This window comes from Macaca fascicularis, chromosome 14, assembly GCF_037993035.2.
Source record: "Macaca fascicularis isolate 582-1 chromosome 14, T2T-MFA8v1.1".
NCBI lineage: Eukaryota > Metazoa > Chordata > Mammalia > Primates > Cercopithecidae > Macaca > Macaca fascicularis.
In genome coordinates, this window is record NC_088388.1 from 68,420,685 (window position 1) to 68,443,237 (window position 22,553).

The following is a 22,553-nucleotide window of genomic DNA, read 5'->3' on the forward strand; positions in this document are numbered from 1 at the left end:
GGCAGGTGGATCATGAGGTCAGGAGTTCAAAACCAGCCTGTCCAGCATAGTGAAATCCCCTCTCTACTAAAAATACAAAAATTAGCCGGGCATCATGGTGTGTACCTGTAATCCTAGCTACTCAGGAGGCTGAGGCAGGAGAATTGTTGGAACCCGGGAGGTGGAGGTTGCAGTGAGCCAAGCTCGCACCACTGAACTCCAGCTTGGGTAACAGAGTGAGACTTTGTCTCAAAAAAAAAAAAAAAAAAAAAAAAAAAAAGATATCTCATTTGCTATAAGAGAATTACATCTTTGTCTGCCAAGCACCCCAAATTGTTCATTTGGACAACTCCTATATATTTATATTTTTCTTGTGGGTATAGAAGAGAACAGATCCTTCCTTGTCGTTCTATTTAGATTTCAAAAAAGACATATGCATTTCTGGAATAATATTTTTTTCTTGGTGTAAACCAAGAGTATGAAAGAGTATGAAAAGGTGACATCTTTGTGTCTAAAATTGTATACCTACCTGACAATATAGAGCTTTTCTAAACACAGGAAATTCAGACCACTATTAGTTTGGTATTCATAAAATCTCCTTTGCCAAATATTGGTCATTTTTCCCAAAAGCTTGGAACCTCAGAGCACTTCTCTGGTGGAAATAGGCTTTGAAGGTCTTAGGCCTCTCCAGGCAGGATTCCTCTCTTGGTATGTCTCAAACACCCAGGAGCCAGGTTCTGCAACCTCACTTTCTAACCATCTTTCTGGTAACCCACATTCATAGCAATGATGTTTCCACACATTAAATCTTTTTTGAAGGCATCAAATTCTTTTTGTTTTATAATCCATTATTTTTTCATGTCCTATGAGCTCAAGAAGGCAGAGAGGGAGAGATTAATTATTTCATTTTGGAAGAAATAAACAGTGCTTCTGAGAGTTTAAAACTGTCCCATTGTCATACAGAGAGTAAGGGAGAAAGTGGACATGAGTACATTTTGTCTGGCTCTAGGGTCAAGAGTCTGCCCTCTCCCTTCTCAGGGAACAGAGTTCAAGTACATCAATGGGATGAAATGATAAGAAATCAGTGGTGTCCGAGGGTTACAAAGTCAGAGGTTCGGGAGTCAATTTTATTTTCATTCATGGGAGTGAGAATTTGACTTAAGCTAAAAAACGTTTCCCAAAGAATAAAGGGAAGTGTGTTGAGCTTCTCGTCTAAGAGGAATGCTTCAACTGTGAAAGGTGAGAAGAGCTAGAACAACTAGGTCTGCAGTAGTCTAGTGGTGGCAGGTGCTAGATAGGGAAGAGAGCAGTTTCTAGGTGTAGATGGAAGAGATAAGGAAGGAAGGACATTGTGTGCTGATGATGTGGTCATATTTGATGGGGAATAGCCAAGAGACTGTTTCATGCTATTATTCACAAATTCATTGCCCTACCATAGTGCCCTCCTCTTCCTCTATTCTGGAGAAAAAAATTGACATCAGTGCGGACTCCTTTGCATATAGTCAATGTTATGAATTTTTATCATTTCTGAGTGGACATCCAGTGCTACTGTGGTAAGATGATATTTCCAGATAAGCTGTGCCTCTGGTTGGAATTCTGGGAAGAAACATGAGGGTGGTTGGTGTATTTGTGGATATGTGTGTGTGTGTGTATATGTATATTTATATAATATACATGTATATTAAAATGTATACATTTATATGTATTATACATATATGATCTATATGTATAATACATATGTATTTATATGCATTATATATTTATATAATTATAAATTACACATGTATTATAAATACATACACATATTAACATACATATGTTTTTTAATATATATATACATACATATTTTTTTTTTTTACCAGAAGACTAGGTTTGATGAAGAGAGCAGTTGTCAGATCTGGGTAAAAGTCCCATCATCAGGGCAAAGAACAGGTGGGAATGTATCTAGAGAATCAACATACAATGAGTAAAAGTGAAGTTTTTCCTAGACTTGACCCTCATCAAGTCTCCTCTGTCCCCACTCTCTTCTGAAGAAGGGAAGGTAGGGCTGTCTTTTTTTCTCCCTGATTGTAGAACTGACCCAAAACATTAGACCTTTAAAAGTACTCTCATTCTATGCACTTGAACACATATAATTTTATAATTTTTACACCATTTTATTATTCTGGTTCTATGAAATTTTCTGCTTCTTCCTGATTGTAAGGTTGTTAATTTTAACCTATTCATTTTACAGAGATTTAAAACTTAGCATTGAATTGTATAACAATGTTTCATAATTTTCTGGTGATCTACAACAAACCACTTTTTTCACACTTTTTTTTTTTTTTGAGACGGAGTTTTGCTCTTGTTGCCCAGGCTGGGGTACAGTGGTGCAATCTCGGCTCACTGTAATCACCACCTCCCAGGTTCAAGCGATTCTCATGCCTCAGCCTCCCGAGTAGCTGGGATTACAGGGGCTCACCACCACCTCCAGCTAATTTTTGTATTTTTAGTAGAGACAGGGTTTTGCCATTTTGGCCAGGCTGGTCTTGAACTCCTGACCTCAGGTAACCCTCTCATCTCGGCCTCCCAAAGTGCTGGCTGGGATCCCAAAGTGCTGGCTGGGATCCCAAAGTGCTGGCTGGGATCCCAAAGTGCTGGCTGGGATTACCGGCACGAGCCAAGGTGCCCAGCCTATCACACTTTTTTACTGTTGTACTAACTTAATTTTTTTTTGTCAAATACGATCACTTTTCTATTCTAACATTAGCAGGAGCAAGAACATCACTGGCAGGGGTGGGAACAATAGGGAGAGAGGATGAAGTGCCATACTCTTAAATAACCAGATCTCCCATGAACTCACAGCAAGAATGTATTAATTACCATGGGTGCTAGGCCCTCCATGATCCAATCACCTCCCACCAGGCCCCACATCCAACATTGGGGATTACATTTCAACATGAGATTTGGGCAGGACAAAAATCCCAACTATATCAAGGATTATAGTTAACATTGTATTGTACACTGGGAATTTACTAAGAAAGTAGATTTTAAATGCATTTACCACCACCACCCCCCCCCCCCACACACACACAGTAACTATATGATATAGTGGATGTATTAATTTACTTGGCTGTAGTAATCACTTTACCATGAAATTGTATATCAAAACATAATAGTATATATATCTTAAATATGTACAATTAAAAAGAAAAAGAACAGTCCTACTCTCAGTATAAAAAGTTCTATAAAACAAAACTAAAATTGGAGTGGTCTTGACAGTGGAGTCTGGGAACTTGAAAAATGAGACTTCAGTAAAATCAACTACTATTCCTCTGAAGGTCACAAAACTATTGCACAGGACATTACCACAGCTCACACTTTTTAGTAATCATGAGAGCAAATATTTATTATGTTCCAGACACTAAATTAGTGCATTACATTCAGAGACACTTAGTTTTACACAATGATTTTAATAGTTAAGTACTTTCTTAAATCCCAATTTATATTTCAGGAAAAAGAAACTGAGAAAGTATTCATCATGATTAGAAAACAAGAGACAGGGTTAGAGCTCAAATACTCTGAACATAAAATCTTCACTCTGAATACACATATTGCTTGTATTTTCCTCTCCTTAATTCCTTGATGTATCTGGGATATCCTGAGCAAAACACTGACATACCCTCCAAGAACCTTTAGTTGATGTTGGTGGTGGTCATCAGGGTGGTTCCTATGGACTACCTAGGTAGCATGGATGGTGGCTAACAGGCTTTGGGCCTCTTCACATCAGTGGTAAAGCAAAATACGGACAAATGGGAAGGCAAGGATGTTATACCAATACTACTGTGTCTTTAGGAGGGATTAGGTAACTTTCTCTGAAAATATGAAAAAGAGTAAATGAATAAATAAGCATCTCTCATAACTCAAGCCAAATATACTGTACATCTCAAAGATGAGTAGAAGTTCTAAAGAAGGGAAACCACAAGGAAGCAATGGTCTGAATGTTGCAGATGAGTCAGTTGCAGGAGATAAGTCAAGACAAAGAGTTGTAGGTGAAGAAATGAGAAAATTCAAGAGCTTGGTGGGCATAGCGTCATGGGAGCTGGACAGTTCCAAGGATTGAAATATGGATAAACAGGCTGAGAAAAGCAACATTTAGAGAACTTGTAAATGAGGGAGCCATGGCTTGTGACATTGAAAAATGAGACTATACCTGCTTCATAGTCTAGGAAAACCCCAACACGGCAGGGAGGCACAGCCATGGAGAGAGTCAAAACCTCAGGATCAGAGGACAAAGACTCCTCAAAGACACTATACTTACATTTATTCTGTAACCCTATAACCCAGTAGCCAAATAAAGGTCTGTATTTGGAGTAAACATTTTGATGATTTGCACATCTTCTAACAACATACTTTATATTGCGGGAACATGTTCTACAATATACTCCCAAGATCCAGGCAGTTTTCTTGGACACATCCACTTCCCAGTAATGTTTCCCAGAGGAGAAATATTGGGATCCCAAGACACCATAATTATAACACTGAAAAGGCCAAATTGGCACAGATATCACTTGTCTCTGATCTTCTGAAAGGACAAGATTCAAATTTAGGTTGACTGAATTCAGTGTGACATCCGCTGCAAGAAAAAAAAATGTGTATATATATGAATATAATCATCTATGTGATATATATGACTAGGTGACAGATATGGAGTAGTTTATCTAGTGACATTGTGATGAAGGAACTTGAGAGGTGACTGAAAAACTTGCATTGATGAATTGTGGGAGGGGTAAAACACTGGAGAAATGCATTAGGCAAATGTTTTGGGAGGTGCTAAGAATGCATGAGGCTAAGATCAGAAGATATCATTGAAACCATAAACTTCTGGAAGGTAAATGGAACACAGTTATTTAAAGACGGTAACTTTTTCTTACCCCAGTAGCATCGGACAGCTGTCAGTTCTGAAATAATAAAAGATTCAGTGATGGTGATTAGAAACAAAGGAGTAAGCACTGATACCTATATATTCTTTGGAGTAGGGACAGGGGAAGGGAATACCGTGAAGCTGTGAGCTAGTGAATTAAAAGATAAACCAAAGACCTAGGCACTTTTCCTTACATATAAATGTATCCTCTTCATCACAGAATATTGCTTTTTTTCTGACCTCCCTCCTCTCTCTGTCCTCAATTTTAAGTTATCCCACCTAGACAGTTTATTACCTGACACCACAACAATCCCACATCCACAGTCTATGCTTCTCCTCACCTCTAAACATTTGCAGCATCCTACTCAGATCTGGAGCACGGAATACAGTCTTCAGTTTCTTGGAAACCTTTTTTGGCTTTTTCAGCCTCCAGATCTCACTCCTAGGAATGATAAAAATTGTCTGACCCCCACATCTTTCATCCTGCGTCCATCCCTCCCACATCACTGGTTTCATCTCCTTCACATCACTGATGCACTTGAATCCTTCTCCCTTAGCCTGAGGAGGGGGAGAAGGGAGAGCCTGACCCTGGATCCAGAAGAAATGTGACTGTGTCTACTTTCCTTCTTATCCTCTGGGTGGCCTTGGGAAGGTCTTCATTTTTTGAAAGTACAGTTTCTTCCTTAAAAATAAAATAATTAAACCCTCCTTTGATCTCTAATGGAAATAATAAAAAATTGGATAAAACAATGCATAGGAAAATACTTTGCTACCTGTAGAAATGGTAAGTGATATGTGGTAAACTCACTGCATCTCAGTGGGTCTTCTGGGAGGGGCCAGAGATGTAATATTCTGCGCTGTAGATCCTGACTGTGATGTGGGGCTCTGTAGGGAAATCCTGTGAGCCTGTGCCCTAGTTCAAAGCCTGAACTCCAGTGGGATGGCCCACATTTGAGATTTCGGATTCTCTGGGAAACATGAACACTTGGCAAAGGAGAAGTTATGACCACCTAAGTAAAAATGTTAGAATTTTATCTGTTTGTAAGAAACTTGATGTTTCCAAGTAGGTTGGCCATGGTAAACATAAGGAACAAGGACTACACTTTTCCGTAGGAGCTTCTAAAGTGTGTGAACAGGCAGAGATCAATTATCGTCATCAGAGTCAAAGCTACCATCCTGAGGCTCGAGTCTGCTTTTGGAAATCTAAAGAGAACCTTGCATAATGATCTGGTACCTTCTATTTCTAAGTAAGCAAAGTAAATATAAAGGAGCTGTCTCCATGCCCTATTTTAGGATTTGACAAGGCCCTCCATGTGATATGACAAACACATATAAAATAAAAGATCCAGGGCTGGATGCAGGGACAGAGGATGAATTAAACAAGTGAAGTCACAGAAGTCTGACAGTAAAAGCTCTCATCTTTAATATCCTTTCTGGCTGTAGCTCTGAACTTCCATCACTGAATTTACTACTATAGGATCGAGTCCATTCTCAGTAGTTATGGAACTCTCAAATACTCATCTGGGACCAGCAATTTAAGATAAAGTTACATCCAAATTTTACTGCTCTGGGAGATTTTTTTGTTCTGATTGACCACCAAATAACTCTAATAGCTACAAACACTTCTTTATAACTCACAAGCACCACTCCTGGCCACCCATACGCACCATTTCATGATTCCACTCATGTCCTAGAAAGAAAAGAGAAAACATGAGTCAAAGTGTATAAAGACTAGCGTAAGACTAATGAAAGAAAGAACCATAGAAAAAAAATGGAAAAATCAGAAGTGAGTTATATGAAAATGTCAACAAAATTGACAAACATTTAGCTAGACACACCAAGAAAAAAAAAATCGGGAATGAAAGATGGGATATTACTACTGACTTTATGGAAATTAAAAGAATTATAAAAATGATGAACAACTGTATGCCAGCAAATTAGATAATCGAAATGAAATAGACAAATTCCTAGAAATACAGAAACTATCAATATTGATTAAAGAACACATAGAAAATATGAATAGGCCTAAAACATGTTAAGATATTAAGTTGGAAATCAAAGACTTCCTACAGAGAAAAGGCCTTACCCAGATGGCTTCACTGGAGAATTCTGCTAAAGGTTTAAAAAGAAATAATATCAAAACTTCATAAATTATTTCAAAAATATAGAAGAGCAGGGAACACTTCCTAATTCACTACATGAGGCTCATCCTACCCTGATAAAAGAACCCTGATAAAAGAACCAAAGACATCACAAGAAAAGAAAACCATAGGCCAATATCTCTTATGAATATAAATATAAAATTCTTCAACAAAAATATAAGAAAATCAAATCTGGCAATCCAGCAAAAAGATTATACCTGATGGTCAAGTAGAATTTATCCCAGAAATGCAAGGTTGGTTCAACATAAAAAAATCAATTGATGTAATATACCATATTAATAAAATAAAGGATAAAAACCACATGGTGATCTCAATAGACATGAAAAAAAAAGCATTCAGCAAAATTCAGCACACTTTCATTAAAAAAAAAAAAAAAAAAACAGGAATGGTAACAAACTTGGAATAGAAGACAGGTCCCTCAGCCTGATGAAACACATCTATGAAAAACCTACAGCTAACATCATACTTTGTGGTGAAAAACTGAATGCTTTTTCCCAAAGATCAGAAAAGACAAGGATGTCTGCTCTCACTGCTTCTATTTAACATGGTATTGGAGGTTCTAGTCAGGGCAGTTAGTCACAGAAAAGAAATAAAAGGCTCTATGTTGGCAATTAGATAGAATGAATAAGATTTAGTATTTGATACCACAACAGGGTGACTATAGTCAAAAATAATTTATTATGCATTTAAAATAATTAAAATAGTATAATCTGAATGTTGGTAACACAAAGAAATGATAAACGCTTGATGTGATGGATATACCTCATTTACCCTGATGGACTGATGTAATTATTATGCATTGTATACACCTTTGCCAAAATCTATGTACCCCATAAATATATATACTTATTAAGTACCAATAAAAACTAATTTTTAAAAAAGCATCTATATTGGAAAGAAAGTAGTAAATCTATCTCTTTTTACAGATGACATGGTTTTACGTACAGACAGAAAAGTCCTGCTCTATCCACCACCTATACGTAACCTCTTCCAATCTTTTTTTTTTTTTTTTTGAGATGGAGTCTCACTCTGTCACCCAGGCTGGAGTGCAGTAGTGCGACCTTGGCTTACTGCAACCTCCACCTCCCCGGTTCAAGTGATTCTCCTGCCTCAGCCTCCCAAGTACCTGGGACTACAGGCACATGCCACCACGCCCAGTTAATTTTTTGTATTTTTAGTAGAGATGGGGTTTCACCATGTTAGCCAGGATGGTCTTGATCTCCTGACCTCATGACCCACCCACCTCAGTCTCCCAAAGTGCTGGGATTACGGGTGTGAGCCACCGCGCCCAGCCTCTAATCTTAATTTTAGCTCATATATAGGTGCTGTTTTTTGTCAGCCTTTACATATCTAATCATTGTCTTTTATCTGTAATCATGTTTCTATAATACTGTGGCAGGTCAGGTTTCCATCAGCAACCAGAACAATCAGTTTCCCTTATCCCTTTACTATAAGTTTGATGAATGCAGAAGTTAAACATTAAAGAATTGGAAAAGCTGGTGCCTGAGTACCAGGGCTGAAATGCAAAAGCAAACCCTTTAAAGACCCTGCCTGGGTTTTCTCATACCCTAAAGTCTGATCGAATAATAAAAGCATTCTTACACATACACCTTGTACCAGGGCCCATTTAAGATTAAGAAACTTTCCAAGATTCTAGAGAAAACTCTCTAGACCTCAAACCCTAGTTAAAGATAGATATAAATTGAATAAAACACTCCTGCTTGTAGGTGCACTCCCACACGAAGGCATAGAGCTTAAAATGTATATAAGCTCCAGAAAAAAATCTTGTAACTCTGAGTTGGTCTGATAAGTTACTCCAACTTTCTCCCTGTAACCAGTTGAAAAAATAAACCCCCTTCTTTTCCAAGTCTGTCTGCCTCTCATTATTAGACCATGAGAAAAAGCAGCTAGACTTCATTCTGTACAGGTACAATACTACATTCTGCAAAGAAGAAAAAACGGGCACTAGTAACTAAGAATATCTAAAACATAAGCTATTCACCAACCATGCTTCCTTTCTTATGCCCTATCGTCAAAATGGTATCAATATTCACTCAGTCCCTGTCCCAGACACTAAAACATTTTATCAAGGCAGTCCATCCTTAATTTCTGTTAGTCATCTGCATTCCCCCATCATCACCACTATGGGTTACTTTGTTTTGAGCAAGATGTACCAATATATTTGGCCTTACTCTTTCATGACACCAGCTGCTGTACAACCAAATAAATGGGTTTTCTCTCTTTATTAGTATAGTTTTGTTGTTCAACAACTAAAATTGCCTTAACTGGAAAGAAAGTAAGGGTTGTGGCCAGAGAGGTATTACTTTAGTCACAGATGGCTCTGGAAGCTCAAACCTCTGTCAAAATTCTGGCCTCTCTGTGCCTATTAATTCTCATTTCTTCCCTATATTTTGACTGTATTCTCAGATTTTAATTGATAGCAACTTGAATCTTTTTATTTGAATTATCTTCACTGGTATTATTTTCTGCTACAAGGGACAACTTCTCTTCACTGTAATGATAGTACAATTTTGTCACCCACAAGCATTCAGGATTGGGTCAGATGCCCAACTTAAAATAACCACAGTGGCCGGGCGTGGTGGCTCACGCCTGTAATCCCAGCACTTTGGGAGGCCGAGGCGGGCGGATCACGAGGTCAGGAGATCAAGACCATCCTGGCTAACACGGTGAAACCCCATCTCTACTAAAAATACAAAAAATTAGCCAGGCATGGTGGTGGGTGCCTGTAGTCCCAGCTACTTGGGAGGCTGAGGCAGGAGAATGGCGTGAACCCGGGAGGCGGAGCTTGCAGTGAGCAGAGATCGCGCCACTGCACTCCAGCCTGGGCGACAAAGCAAGACTCCATCTCAAAAAAAAAAAAAATAATAATAATAATAAATTATCACAGTGTGGCTGGTAGGGACGTAAGGGTTGGATACACTGATTTACACATAATTAACTCATTCATCCTCGATAGTGCTGATTTTCTCAGGTCTAAACAAGTACAAGCATAGAAATAGACATGCTAGTCTTTCTTTCAAGAGTAATTCCAGGTGTTGTTACCAGAAAAACGGCGAATGGATATTGACAAGACAAAAATAATGAGTACCATGAAGCCCAAACCCTAGCATTGTGCAATAGACCCTGATAAGAAACCTGTACATGTGCCCCTGAATCTAAAATTTTAAAAAATCTGAAAAAAAGTTTTAAAAATAATAATAACTGCCATCTTCATTCCCTCATTTAGCTACCTACCATTCCATTCTTTCAAAAATAAAAATGGTCAAATATAATAAAACTATTACAGAAAGCATTAAAAATCAAAGTATCTCTTTTATAAGGGAAATAACCTAAAATCTCATCTAACTTTTGCATCAATTTTCAAGTTTAGCATCTTTCTGTCTAGATCATTCTTCGGCAGTAAGTGTTGAATGTAGCTCTTATGCAAAGAACATCAGTCCCTCCAGGAAACAAACAATGGATATATGATAACACCATCCATCTCAGTCACTGTCATAAGAATCCATATAGAAAGAAAGCTGTTACAGGAACTCTCAGGAGACAGGACTGTGGAGGGGAAATACCACAAATACAACAGCATACATCTTAACATATTGAGAGGAATAGCCAAAGTCCCTACTCAGATAAAAGAATAAGTTCCTTAGTTTTCCATTTGCCATTCTTTGAAGCTAACATCTAGATGTGAAATGTTAATCCCACAGCATTTATAGTTTTTGATCTACCAATAATTTTTAAATTCCAAGTGACTAAATAGCAACTAAGACTGACTTAAATAGGACAAATGCGTGGACAAATGACATAAACACAGTGTTCTTTTGTGAAGGTGGCGATTCAAAGGGTTGTGAAGAGCTTAAGGAAGAACCGTAAAAAAGGGCCTACAGAACCTTTTTGCTTTTGTTTTTACTGAGATGTAGTTCAAATACCATAAGATTTGCCCTTTACAGTGCACAATTTAACAGGTTTTAATATATTCACAATGTAGTGCAACCATCGTTTCACAGTTAATCCAGATCATTTTCATCTCTACAAATAGAAATTGTACACTAATTAGCAATTACTTCCTATTAATTCTTCCCCAGAGCCCTGGCAACCACTAATCTCGTTTCTATATTATGGATTTGCTACTTACGTCTGTAAGTATAATTCATATAAATTGAATCATACAAAAAAGAACTTTGTGCTTGCCTTCTTTCATTTATAATGTTTTCAAGGTGCATCCATGTCATAGCATGTATTATTAATTCATTATTTTTCATAGCTAAACAATATTACATTGTTTGGATGTAACACATTTTGCTTATTCATTCATCAGTTAAGGAGATTTGAGTTGTTTTTATTTTTGAACAATACTGCTGTGAACTTTCATATGTAAGTTTATGCACAGATATATGTATTCAGTTCTTCTAGGTATATAGGTAGGAATGGAATGGCTAGGCCACATGAGAACTCTCTTTATGTTTCTGAGCAACTGCCAAGCAGTTTTTCTAAGTAGCTTTACTATTGTACATCTCTACTAGCAATTCAAGAAGGTTTCAATTTCTTCACATCTTCCCCAACAGTTGGTATTGTCCATCTTTTTTTATTATAGCCATACTAATGAGTGTAAAATATGTTTAGGAACTTCTGTTCCAGAGTAATCTTAAATTTAAACAAGAAAAGAAGACAAAAGGAGAAAAGAATTTTTAAAAAGCTGGGATATAAGCACCAGAGACAAAGGAAACAATTCAACAAATGAAAATCAGTTACTCTCCTGCTTCGATCCAAATCTTAAAAAGGAAATATTTGGAAATTCAGCAAAGAAAGGAAAGCACTGTCTGTCTATGTATTTGTCCATCTATCTCCCCAAAAGGCTCAATATTCTATCACTTTATGTTTTAAAAAAATTGACAGGGGGCTGGGCGCGGTGACTCAGGCCTGTAATCCCAGCACTTTGGGAGGCCGAGGCGGGCGGATCATGAGGTCAGGAGATCAAGACCATACTGGCTAGCACGGTGAAACCCCATCTCTACTAAAAATACAAAAAAAGTTAGCCAGGCATGGTGGCGGGCACTTGTAGTCCCACCTACTTGGGAGGCTAGGCAGGAGAATGGCGTGAACCCGAGAGGCGGAGCTTGCAGTGAGTCGAGATCGTGCTACTGCACTCCAGCCTGGGCGACAGAGCAAGACTCCGCCTCAAAAAAAAAAAACAAAAAAAAAAAAACAAAAACTTAACAGGGAACATTTACAATAAAAATAAGCATATTTTAAACTTAAATAGAACACATTTCTTAAATGCGTATGCTCTTAAACCTGAAAATCCATGTGCTTACCTGTGACTAATCGGAGTAAAGAGAAGTCTGGTGAATGCCTGACACTAGATCCCATATAACAGGGGCCTAGAGACTATAACTAGATATCATGGATCTTCTCTGCAAGGTAAAATGTATTCCCTTACTTCATAAATTAACAAAAATGTCATTCATGTCCATGACATCTAGAATGGATGACAAGGCAGCACTGCAAGGCCAAAGAAACCCCTTAGTGTCACCACCAGCATGAGAACGCAAGGACACCGAAGGGAACTGTGTTCCCAGAATCTCAGATTGAGTGAACCTTCTTACCTGTAGCAGCTCCATTGCTGACCACTGACTCCGACACTCCACATCTGAGATTAGCTCTCTCACCAACTGCTTCTGCTGAACTAGCTCATCCTCAGCCTCTGCAAACTTATCCAGCCTCTTCTTTTCCTCTTCTTCCAATCTTTGCAGCTCTCTCTGCTCCTCACTATTTAGGATGCTTCTAAGCTGATCAAATTCTGTTTGTATCCTTTGTCTCTCAGTTTGTACCTGATACTGCAAGGATGGACAAGAGAGAGATGTAATAAGTTTGTCAGGCTAAGGGCCTATTGTGCAAGGGATTAGGAGGCAGTAGGGAAATACACACACACACACACACACACGTGTGTGTGTATTTATATTATCTGTATATATATATACCTATATTATCTATATATAGATTTTTTTTTTCCAGGGAGTTCAAATCAGCAAGGAGTAGAAGCAATAGAGGTACTTAGAGGGAAGCTATTTTTTCCTACTATTTTCCTTTCAGTACTTGCCAAAACAATGACCTCAAACTGTCTTATCTAGGCTAACCCTCAGACAAAATGTAAAACATAAGGCTTAGCTTCTAGACCGCTTTCCTGGATATTCATGACTGCCTGCCTTACCACACTCCTAATTTGAATCTTGAGGAAAACTGTAGTCCTTTATATAGTGTCTTTCACCAGAAGTAGTAGAGCCTCATAGGAAAAGAGCAATGGAACACAGTATTTGCTAGCCTTCCTCATCATAGAGTCCATCTTTGTGCTTAGTTCCAGTATGTGTGTGTAATTGTAACATGTCCACTTTCTAGCCTCCACCCCCAACAGGGAAAGGACAGAGAAGAGAACTAATCAAATGGCTTCAGGACTCATGCAATGTCAAGGAATAAAAGGATGAGGCCCCCTCGGATTAAGGTCCTGTCAAGATTCCTGTCTCAGAAATCCTTCAGAGTCTCCTCTTGCCTTCCAGGAAGTTTTCTCTTCTCTGATGTCAGCTTCTAGCTTCTCAGCTTCCTGTTCCTCCTTCTTCAGCCTCTTGAGGACTGCCTGGAGTTTCCCCTAGGAGAAGGGAATCACACTAGAGTCAAGCTATAAGCTTTCTCAGTATCTGGATAGAGGACAACAGAGAAAAAATCAAGTTGATGCCAGAAAAAAATCAATTTACAGAAACTGTGAAGCTGGTGATTAGAATCTATGACATGGGGAAAAATTTGAGGAGATGAATGTATCGTTTACTCATTGTGATGAAAATCAATACCCCTCAAAAGGAGTAGCCTGATTCTCTCTTTCCTTAGAGTAAGTATTTACCCTGCAGAAAGGAAAGTCCTTTCCTCTTATCAATGCTCTTTCCTTTCAATCCACAATGTTCCTGAGCAATTATCCTGCTTAGAGAAGCAAGAGAGCTAACTTTGGGAAGGAGCTTATCACCTATACAATGAAAAAGGAAAAAACAAAACAAAAATCTCTCACTCTAGGCTAAGAGACTGTACTCTAGGATCATCTGTTATGTAAATGAAAGGAATACGCAGGAATGTACCCCAGGCATTGGAAGCTGAGCACAGGGTGAAAGATATACATGGAGATGATCAAGGGACTCAAAATTATGGTTCCACAAGGGGTAAAGAAGGATGAAAAGGGCTGGCTCCTTTTTCTGACTTAGTCTGCCCGCACCCAGGTGATTAAAAACCTTTATTGCTCACAAAAAAAAAAAAAAAAAAAAAAAAAAAAAGGCTGGGGGCGGTGGCTTACGCCTGTAATCCCAGCACTTTGGGAGGCCGAGGTGGGTGGATTATGAGATTAGGAGTTTAAGACCAGCCTGGCCAAAATGGTGAAACTCCGTCTCTACTAAAAACAAACAAACAAACAAACAAAAATAGCTGGGCGTGGTGGCAGGTGCCTATAATCCTAACTGCTCAGGAGGCTGAGGCAGAAGAATCGCTTGAACTCGGAGGGCGGAGGTTGCAGTGAGTAGAGATCACACCACTGCACTCCAGCCTGGGTGACAGGTGACTTTTTTTTCTCAAAAAAAAAAAAAAAAAAAAAAAAGAAGGATGAAAGGGTGAGACTTTCCACCAACTACCATCTTCTTCCCCAACTCCCTCCATCTAGGGCCCTACCTGACATTCCTTGAATAATTCCTCCGTGAGGACTGTGTGGTGACCACGGTGCTCCTGAGACCGCTCACAAAGCCAGCAAATGACTTTCCTGTCCTCCTTACAGAAGAGTAGGAGCTTCTCTCCATGATGATCACAGAGATCTCTCTTCTTCCCATTGTCTGAGCTCAACTTGACCTCCTTGAGTCTCTCCACTATGTTGGTCAGATGCCGATTAGTTTGTAGGTTTTCAAATGAGTAACTGGTACCACACACAGGACAGCTGCTTTTTCCTCCTGGGCTGGTCACTGCCTCCTTGTTGCTCACAGTGATGCAGGCTCGGCAGAGGCTGTGGCCACAGCCTAGACTCAAGGGTTCTGTCAACAGCTCAAGGCAGATGGGACAAGTGACCTCCTCTTGCACATTAAGCAAGATTTTTGAAGCCATTGCACTGCTTTCCTGGCTTCTTCTGGTCCTAACTCCTGAGGCTCTCCTCTCTCTTCTGGTTAAAGACCCCTGGATGGCCGAGAAGATTGAAAGAATGGTATAAGAATGGTACAAATAAAATGCATTCTAATTGCGCACACATCAAAGACTGGCCAAGACTGCAACATCAAAGAACAAAGATGAGGAAGAGAAACCAAAAATGGCTGAAAGTGGTCTGAGCAAGCTGTTAATGCCTCAAGGCTTTTGCACTTGTTCATTACTCAGCCTAGAATTACCCTCCTGTTGCTATTTGCATAACTTTCGTTTATACATTTTTCAATTTTCTCCTTACATGTCCCTTCACAGAAGGGCCTGATAAGACAAACTTAACTACAGCACAACCACAAACTCATCATTCAATGTACATTTGCCATCTTTCTCTTATTATCACTATCTATTTTAAAATGTCTACGTCTTCTTTCTAAAATATAATCTACACATAGATTAGGCACTTCTGTTTTTTTACTGCTATAGCCTCAGTGTTTAGAACATAGAGAAGCACAATGTTTGATAAATAAATATATAAAAAAATCCCTGTCTCTCCATAGACGACTAAAACTTTATCAGTGTTTCATTTTTCTTTCCCATTATTTGGAAATTCTTCAATAGCTGAACTTTGGAACCCCAGATGTGGTTTCCAGTGAAGAAGTGCTCACCTTCTAACACATCCACCCACACAAAATCCTCCCATGCCCTCACACACTTTCCAGAGATACCCACAGAAACAGCAATGACCACGATATGGAGATTTCATTACCAGTTACAATTTAAAAATCACTTTGGCCTATTTGTTCCTCCTTCAAAAATTCTTAAGAAATAAGAGTACTCCCTTTCTTCAGATGAATAAATAAAATTAAATGACTTACAAAGATCATCCAATTCAATAGGTAGAATTGGAGTGAACATAATATCCTCAGAGTTCTCTTTCGGAGGTCTCCATGCTACTCCACTTATTTAAACAAAGAAAAGCAGAGGTAAAGCCTGAAAGAAGTAGATTGGGATCCAGTGTTATGAGAGTGTAGAAATGGAGGAAACCACATAAGCTGGGAATTTCTAGGGGGTCTTGTGTTTGTAGATGGTAGGATTTCATCTTGGCATGAAGGATGTTATAGAGGTTGATAGGAACCAAAAGGTGTGTATTTGTTGGGGGAGGGGGTGTAACCAGCTGAATTACACATAGATCACAGATTCATACCAATGTCAGATCATTGAGGAATAGAAATACCAAGGAGATGGCTGTTGGTCATGGGAGAGATGTCCCAATATATAACGGGAGACTACATTTAGGAGCAATGAAGTTCTGTCTGTGTTAAATCCACATCCACTAATTGAATGCCAATTATTCCTGTGTTTATTTTGGAAATTCTCACTGAAGACATATTATCTTCCATGATTAAAATCTAGGAAATGGATTAAAATTCAAAGTTGAGTATGAACAGATGGTATTAGCCAGAATAAAGTAAATAGTCACCTAAATAAGATAGAAGCTAATTATATAATCATTCATAAAGTGTAAAATAGTAAAAATTACACCTATGAAGGTGTAAAAAACACCATCATAGAGAGGTATAGGTTTTTAGAAAACAAATAATTTGCTAAGTAGAGAACAATCCAAGATATCTTGCTGGATAAGCAAGAGTTTAATGAAAGCTGAATAAAGAGAAAGGAACACAGAATGAGAAAGAAAACAAATATTTTAGGTAGAAGGAGTTATGTAAGTGAATGCCCCGTTCATGGAGGATGTAGCATCATAACATCTTCGAAAGTTTTTAAATGTGTGGTTGGTATGCAAAAAGCCCTAGGCCTTGGCATCACATGAGCCTAGAGGAACCTGGATATGTGACACTTCCTAAATGAAGTAAAAGTGACAGTCTCTTTCCAATGAATAGGAGGTAAGGGCAGGGATGGGAAGATGCAGGACAAGTTAACAGAAGAAATAGAGAGAAGCAGATGAGGGTGGGAAATAGGGTGAGGTAAAGGAAATAAGATTGGAAGTCAGACTAGACATGTGGGGGAAAAAAGGGATATCATTAGGCTTAAGTCCTTCCTTCCTATAAAAAAGACATCGCCATCACCATCCCCTGGCATATTATTTCATTTTTATTTTTTTGGTAAGCACAGACCTCATCTTCTGTAAGAGGTCTGAGACTCTTGTAACAAAATATTCTCTGTAGGGCCCTGGAAGCTATGTTCATGGTCTTTACAAGGGAATCAGTCTGTTGATGTAAGATTTACCTAAGCTGTGTTAGTTTCACACACATCCACATGGTCTTGTACCAACATAAGAATCCTCACTGAGGCCTGGCGCGGTGGCTCACACCTGTAATCCCAGCACCTTGGGAGGCTGAGGCTGGCAGATCACGAGGTCAGGAGATCGAGACCATCCTGGCTAACAAGGTGAAACCCCGTCTCTACTAAAAATACAAAAATTAGCCAGGCATGGTGGTGGGCACCTGTAGTCCCAGCTACTCAGGAGGCTGAGGCAGGAGAATGGCGTGAACAGGGGAGGCAGAGCTTGCAGTGAGCCGAGATGGCGCCACTGCACTCCAGCCTGGGCAACAGAGCGAGACTGTCTAAAAAAAAAAAAAAAAAAAATCCTCACTGAGAGCTTACCTGAAGCAGCCCTGCCTGCATGCTATATCTCCTGTCCTGTATTTCCCCTGTGGAGTTAAGCTGCATGAGTGCAAATGGCAAAAGAAACCTGCAATTATTGCTTGTGGTCAGCCAGAGGGTGCACCACAGAGTAGTGGCATGATGATACAATGCCAATTCTCAGAACCTGAGGTCAGTTTAGACAAGAAACTGTGAGGCAAAGGGAAAAGGGTGGCTCTCAGTAGGCAGTAAGTAACATTTTGATACTTGTTCTAGTAGATAGAATTATACCCTTCACAAAAATATATTTGCTTGTATGAATATGACCTTATTTGAAAACTACATCTTTGCAGGTGTAATCAAGTTAAGATGAGGTCATACTGGATAAAGACAAGCCCTAAATTTAAAGATCTGTGTTTTTTTTCTTTTTTTGAGATGGAGTTTCACTCTGTCGCCCAGGCTGGAGTACAATGGCGCGATTTCAGCTCACTGCAACCCCCGCCTCCCAGGTTCAAGCGATTCTCCTGCCTCAGTCTCCTGAGTAGCTGGGATTACAGGCATATGCCACCACGCCCAGCTAATTTTTATATTTTTAGTAGAGATGGGGTTTCACCATGTTGGCCAGGCTGGTCTCGATCTCCTGACCTCAGGTGATCCACCTGCCTCAGCCTCCCAAAGTGCTGGGATTACAGGCATGAGCCACTGCACCCGGCCTTGACCTGTGTTTTTATAAGAGGAGAGGACATACAAACACACGGGAAAGAAAGCCATGTGACAATAGAGACAGAGACGAAAGTAGCACAGATATAAGCCAAAGAATGCCAAGGTTTGCTAGAAACCACCAGAAGCTAGGGGAGAGGAATAGAACCCATTTTCACATAGAGCCTTCTGAAAAAAATCAAGTTTGCCACCATCTTGCTTTTGGACTTCTGACTCCTGAGCTGTGATACAGATTCCTATTGTTTTAAGTCATCTAGTTTGTGATAATTGGTTACAACAGTGCTAGAAAACTAATATAATTGAACAGGTTTGATAGTGAAAGAAAGATCTGTGATGTGTGACAACCTAGGAATCTTTCCTACGCTTGGCAAAAGGATGGGGTACGATAAAAAGCTGTATGGAGATAAATCTAGGCCTCGAGACCTGTCTATTCCTCTAACCATCCATCAAAAGACCTTAAGGAGGAAAAAAGGCTGAAAGTAGGCTGGTGAATGTCATCCAGCCAATGGTACAGATACTAAAAATCATACAAAAGAGATATACTCGTAGCCCCTGGCTGCAATGACCATTGGTCAGACCAGGATCTGATGACTAGTAAGACCAGGAGTTTACATGATATGATAATATTCACCCCTGTTTATAGCTAAAGCTATGAGCCAACCACAGATGTGGGGTTCTTTGTTATCTTTTATTCCAATCAGTATCCAACTAATAGTTAGAAATACTGGGGGACTCCAGGAGAGGAAGCAGTAGAACATGCATTCTGCCACGGGCTGTGACTTCATGTTCACAGTGAGGCTGCATGTTGATGCCAAAGCTGCTGCCACTATAATGACAAAAGAATGAGAAAAGTGCAGAGGACCAGGGTCCCACGTGTGAGAAATGACGCCACCACTTCCCAATGTGGCTCAAGCCCAGCAGCAGTCAGGGAGGTAGAGAAGGGAACATGAGTGCCATGCGCCTGACAGAACTCCCAGGTTAACTGGTTACCATAGCTGCCAGGTGATTGTACCCTTCTTTTGAGTCTTCTCCTAACATCTGGACTCCTAACATCTGGATATGATAATGCAAACTTTAAGTCTCTTTGCAGGTAGATAGTAAAATTAGAGTGTGTCTAAGAGTGACTTTTAGGGGAGGATGTCTTTTGAAGTTTCTAGACAATATCCTAGACACTTCTTCTGGTTCCTTGGTCAGAAACTGCCAATAAGGAAAGTAGAGCCTGTTTTGAAATCCAGAGGCCTGGAGAGCTCAGAAACATCGTAACATCTCCTCCCCATTCCTCTATGTACTGAGTTCTTGCTTCAGCTACTCCTTAGAGTCCAGGGCTCAATCTATACCACATTAGTGACTCTCTCCCCAAGAGCTGTAGTGTTCTGGTCAATATATTTCCCAAAAGTTTTTTTTTTTTTTTTTTTTTAACATAGAATCATTTTCATTAAGCAACCCCTAATCTAGTCTTTTTCTGTCTGTTACTTCGTGAGAAAATGCTGAAAGAGTTTTTTTTTTTTTTTCAAATTAGTTCCAACCACCTCAACTGCCACCACTCCGGTAGAAACCACCTGAATTCAGGAAATTGTTCTTCAACTAGTCTTGCTGATACTATCATTGCCCTTCCTTTTTTTTTTTTTTTTTTGAGACAGAGTTTCGCTGTTGTTAGCCAGGTTGTAGTGTGATGGCTTGATCTCGGCTCACTGCAACCTCTGCCTGCCGGGTTCAAGTGATTCTCTTGCCTCAGCCTCCCAAGTAGCTGGGATTACAGGTGCCTACTACCACGGCTGGCTAATTTTTGTATTTTTAGTAGAGACAGAGTTTCACCATCTTGGCCAGGGTGGTCTCAAACTCATGATCCACCTCAAGTGATCCACCTGCCTTGGCCTCCCACAGTGTTAGGATTATAGGCATGAGCTACTGTGCCCAGCCATGATTGCCCTTCTTCACTCTGCTCTCATCTTTGTTCTTACATCAGTAGATAGAGTGATCACCTTAAAGCAGATGTCAATCATGTCACTCTTCTGTTCACACCCATGCCATCCAGAGTGAGGCCAGACTTCACAATGGTCCAGTTAGGTCCGCATCACACATCCCTTCCCATTGCCTCAATCCTCAGAGCTCACCCTTTTTTTTTTTTTTTTTTTTTTGAGACAGTCTTACTCTTGTCCCCCAGGCTGGAAGACTGGAGCGCAATGGCAAGATCTTGGCAACCTCCACCTCCCGGCTTCAAGCGATTCTCCTGCCTTAGCCTCCCAAGTAGCTGGGACTACAGACATCCACCACCATGCCCAGCTAATTTTTGCATTTTTTTAGTAGAGAAAGGGTTTCACCACGTTGGCCAGGCTGGTCTTGAACTCCTGATCTCTGGTGATCCTCCCTCCTTGTCCTCCCAAAGTGCTGGGATTACAAGCATGAGCCACCACTTCTGGCCAGAGCTCATCTTTTATTCCTCTCCCTGCAAACTCCCATCTCAACCTTCCGTATCCACACTGTTCTCCTTTTAAGTGCAGGGAAAAGCCATTAAAGGCTTTAATTTCCTCACATTCTTAAGATTCTATTCAAAAGTGTTCTTCTTACAATGAAAACTATTTAAAACTTTCATAAAAACTATTTAAAGTTGCAAGGCCTTTATGAGGTCTTTACAGAGTCCTTATCCTAATTTAACTTCTTAAAGATGTTACTCCATAGTATTAGTTATCTTCTTGTGTACTCTATCATTCATTGATATGGTCTATGATTGCTGTCTAATTAGAATGTAGGCTTCCACGTATATTTCATATTTTCTGAATGCTGAATGGATGCTAATTGCACATTTTTACATCAGCAGCCTGCTTTATCATCAATATTATCCCATATATTGGGCCTCGTGCCTGACTAGACGCCTCTGGGAGACAGTCAGTATGTAGGCAGACATGGATTCTCCCCAGGAGGATGGCAGTTTCAGTGAACTCTGAGGGGTGAGAGCAGAGGCCAGAATGGCATGTGTCGGAATATCTGTAACATATCAATCAAGGTGCAAATTGCTCGCAAGTGAGCTTAAGATAGGACATACTGTATGTCAAATTCTTAACAAGAAGATTAAATCTGTGGGCTCCTTCTGAGCCCACAATAAACAACTTCTGTTAAGTAGTTGTGAGCAAAGAAAAGCAATAAGAAATTGAGGTTATAAATCAATGCAAAGGTGTGTCTAAGAGGAAGAATGATGAGGAACGAGTTCTGAGACAGGCGAAGACGCTGGTGGCACATGGGTTACTGAAGTAAAAGTAAACAGTATGTTCAGGGATGTGCAAGGAGAGCCCTGAGATGACCTGCAGAAAGACACAGGATAAGAGGGAACACAGCAGCGTGCAGCAGTCAGATCACTCAACCTGCTATAGTCAGGCAGGCCAAGGACTAAGAATACGTGAGGATGGCCTCAGAAAGCCGCTTAGTGGTTGCCAGGAGGGCAGCGAAAGAACCCGCTTCAATATTCCCCCTGGCCATGCCCCCATGGCTCCATTCTATCTGATGCTGCATACTAGGAGCTAAGCCCTGCACACACTTGAAAAACAGAGACCTCCTCTCACCAACTTCTCTTTTGAGGAGGGAGGGGCGTGGAAAATAAGAGATCTTCTGTTCATCTCTTTAAGAGAGAGAGAGAGAGAAAGAGAGAGAGAGAATTCAGTTTCCTTTGCAAGGTAGAAAATCAAAATTATACAATAGGAAGGCAATGGAACTGGATTCAGCCTGGAGAAAAAAAAGACACTCCAGAAAACAAAGGCGGCCTTCTGCCTCTTTAACACTGCTTTCAAGGCTGTCCCTCCCCAGACTCTAGGCTGCTATCAGTGCGCACTCAAAGCAGGAAGCCTGCAAGCCAGCCTTTGCTCCCGACAGAGCAGGGCAGCCTTGGGGCCATAAATCAAATTATCCTAACTTCATTGAGAACTTTTCTCCTTGAATCTCATACCTTCTACCCCCCAACAAACCTCCCCACACACCTTCAGACCAACAGAAATCTCGGCTCCTGGTTGAAGAGGTGAAGAAAAGCC

At 40.0% G+C, this 22,553-nt stretch overlaps 1 protein-coding gene across 1 annotated transcript; it reads right to left on the reverse strand.

Moving 5' to 3' along the window:
* Positions 1-3,339: 3,339 nt before the first annotated feature.
* On the reverse strand, positions 3,340-22,553 carry LOC102142530 (E3 ubiquitin-protein ligase TRIM34). The gene is made up of 8 exons (XM_005578910.5): positions 22,503-22,553; positions 14,761-15,252; positions 13,607-13,702; positions 12,666-12,896; positions 6,550-6,572; positions 5,224-5,324; positions 4,893-4,919; positions 3,340-4,594 (listed from the first exon to the last, which is right to left on the reverse strand). Exons 2-8 carry the CDS (start codon positions 15,181-15,183, stop codon positions 4,029-4,031), a joined length of 1,467 nt encoding a protein of 488 aa, XP_005578967.3. The 5' UTR covers positions 15,184-15,252; positions 22,503-22,553; the 3' UTR covers positions 3,340-4,028.

Bases quoted from the DNA above. Each gene is read 5' to 3' on its own strand.
- LOC102142530 (XM_005578910.5), bottom strand. From the start codon at position 15,183: ATGGCTTCAAAAATCTTGCTTAATGTGCAAGAGGAGGTCACTTGTCCC. The intron at 6,573-12,665 runs GTAAGAAGGTTC...TTTTCTTTCTAG, and splicing joins CAGCAATGGAGCTGCTACAG to GACATGAGTGGAATCATGAA. The intron at 5,325-6,549 runs GTGCGTATGGGT...TATCATTCCTAG, and splicing joins ATGAGTGGAATCATGAAATG to GAGTGAGATCTGGAGGCTGA.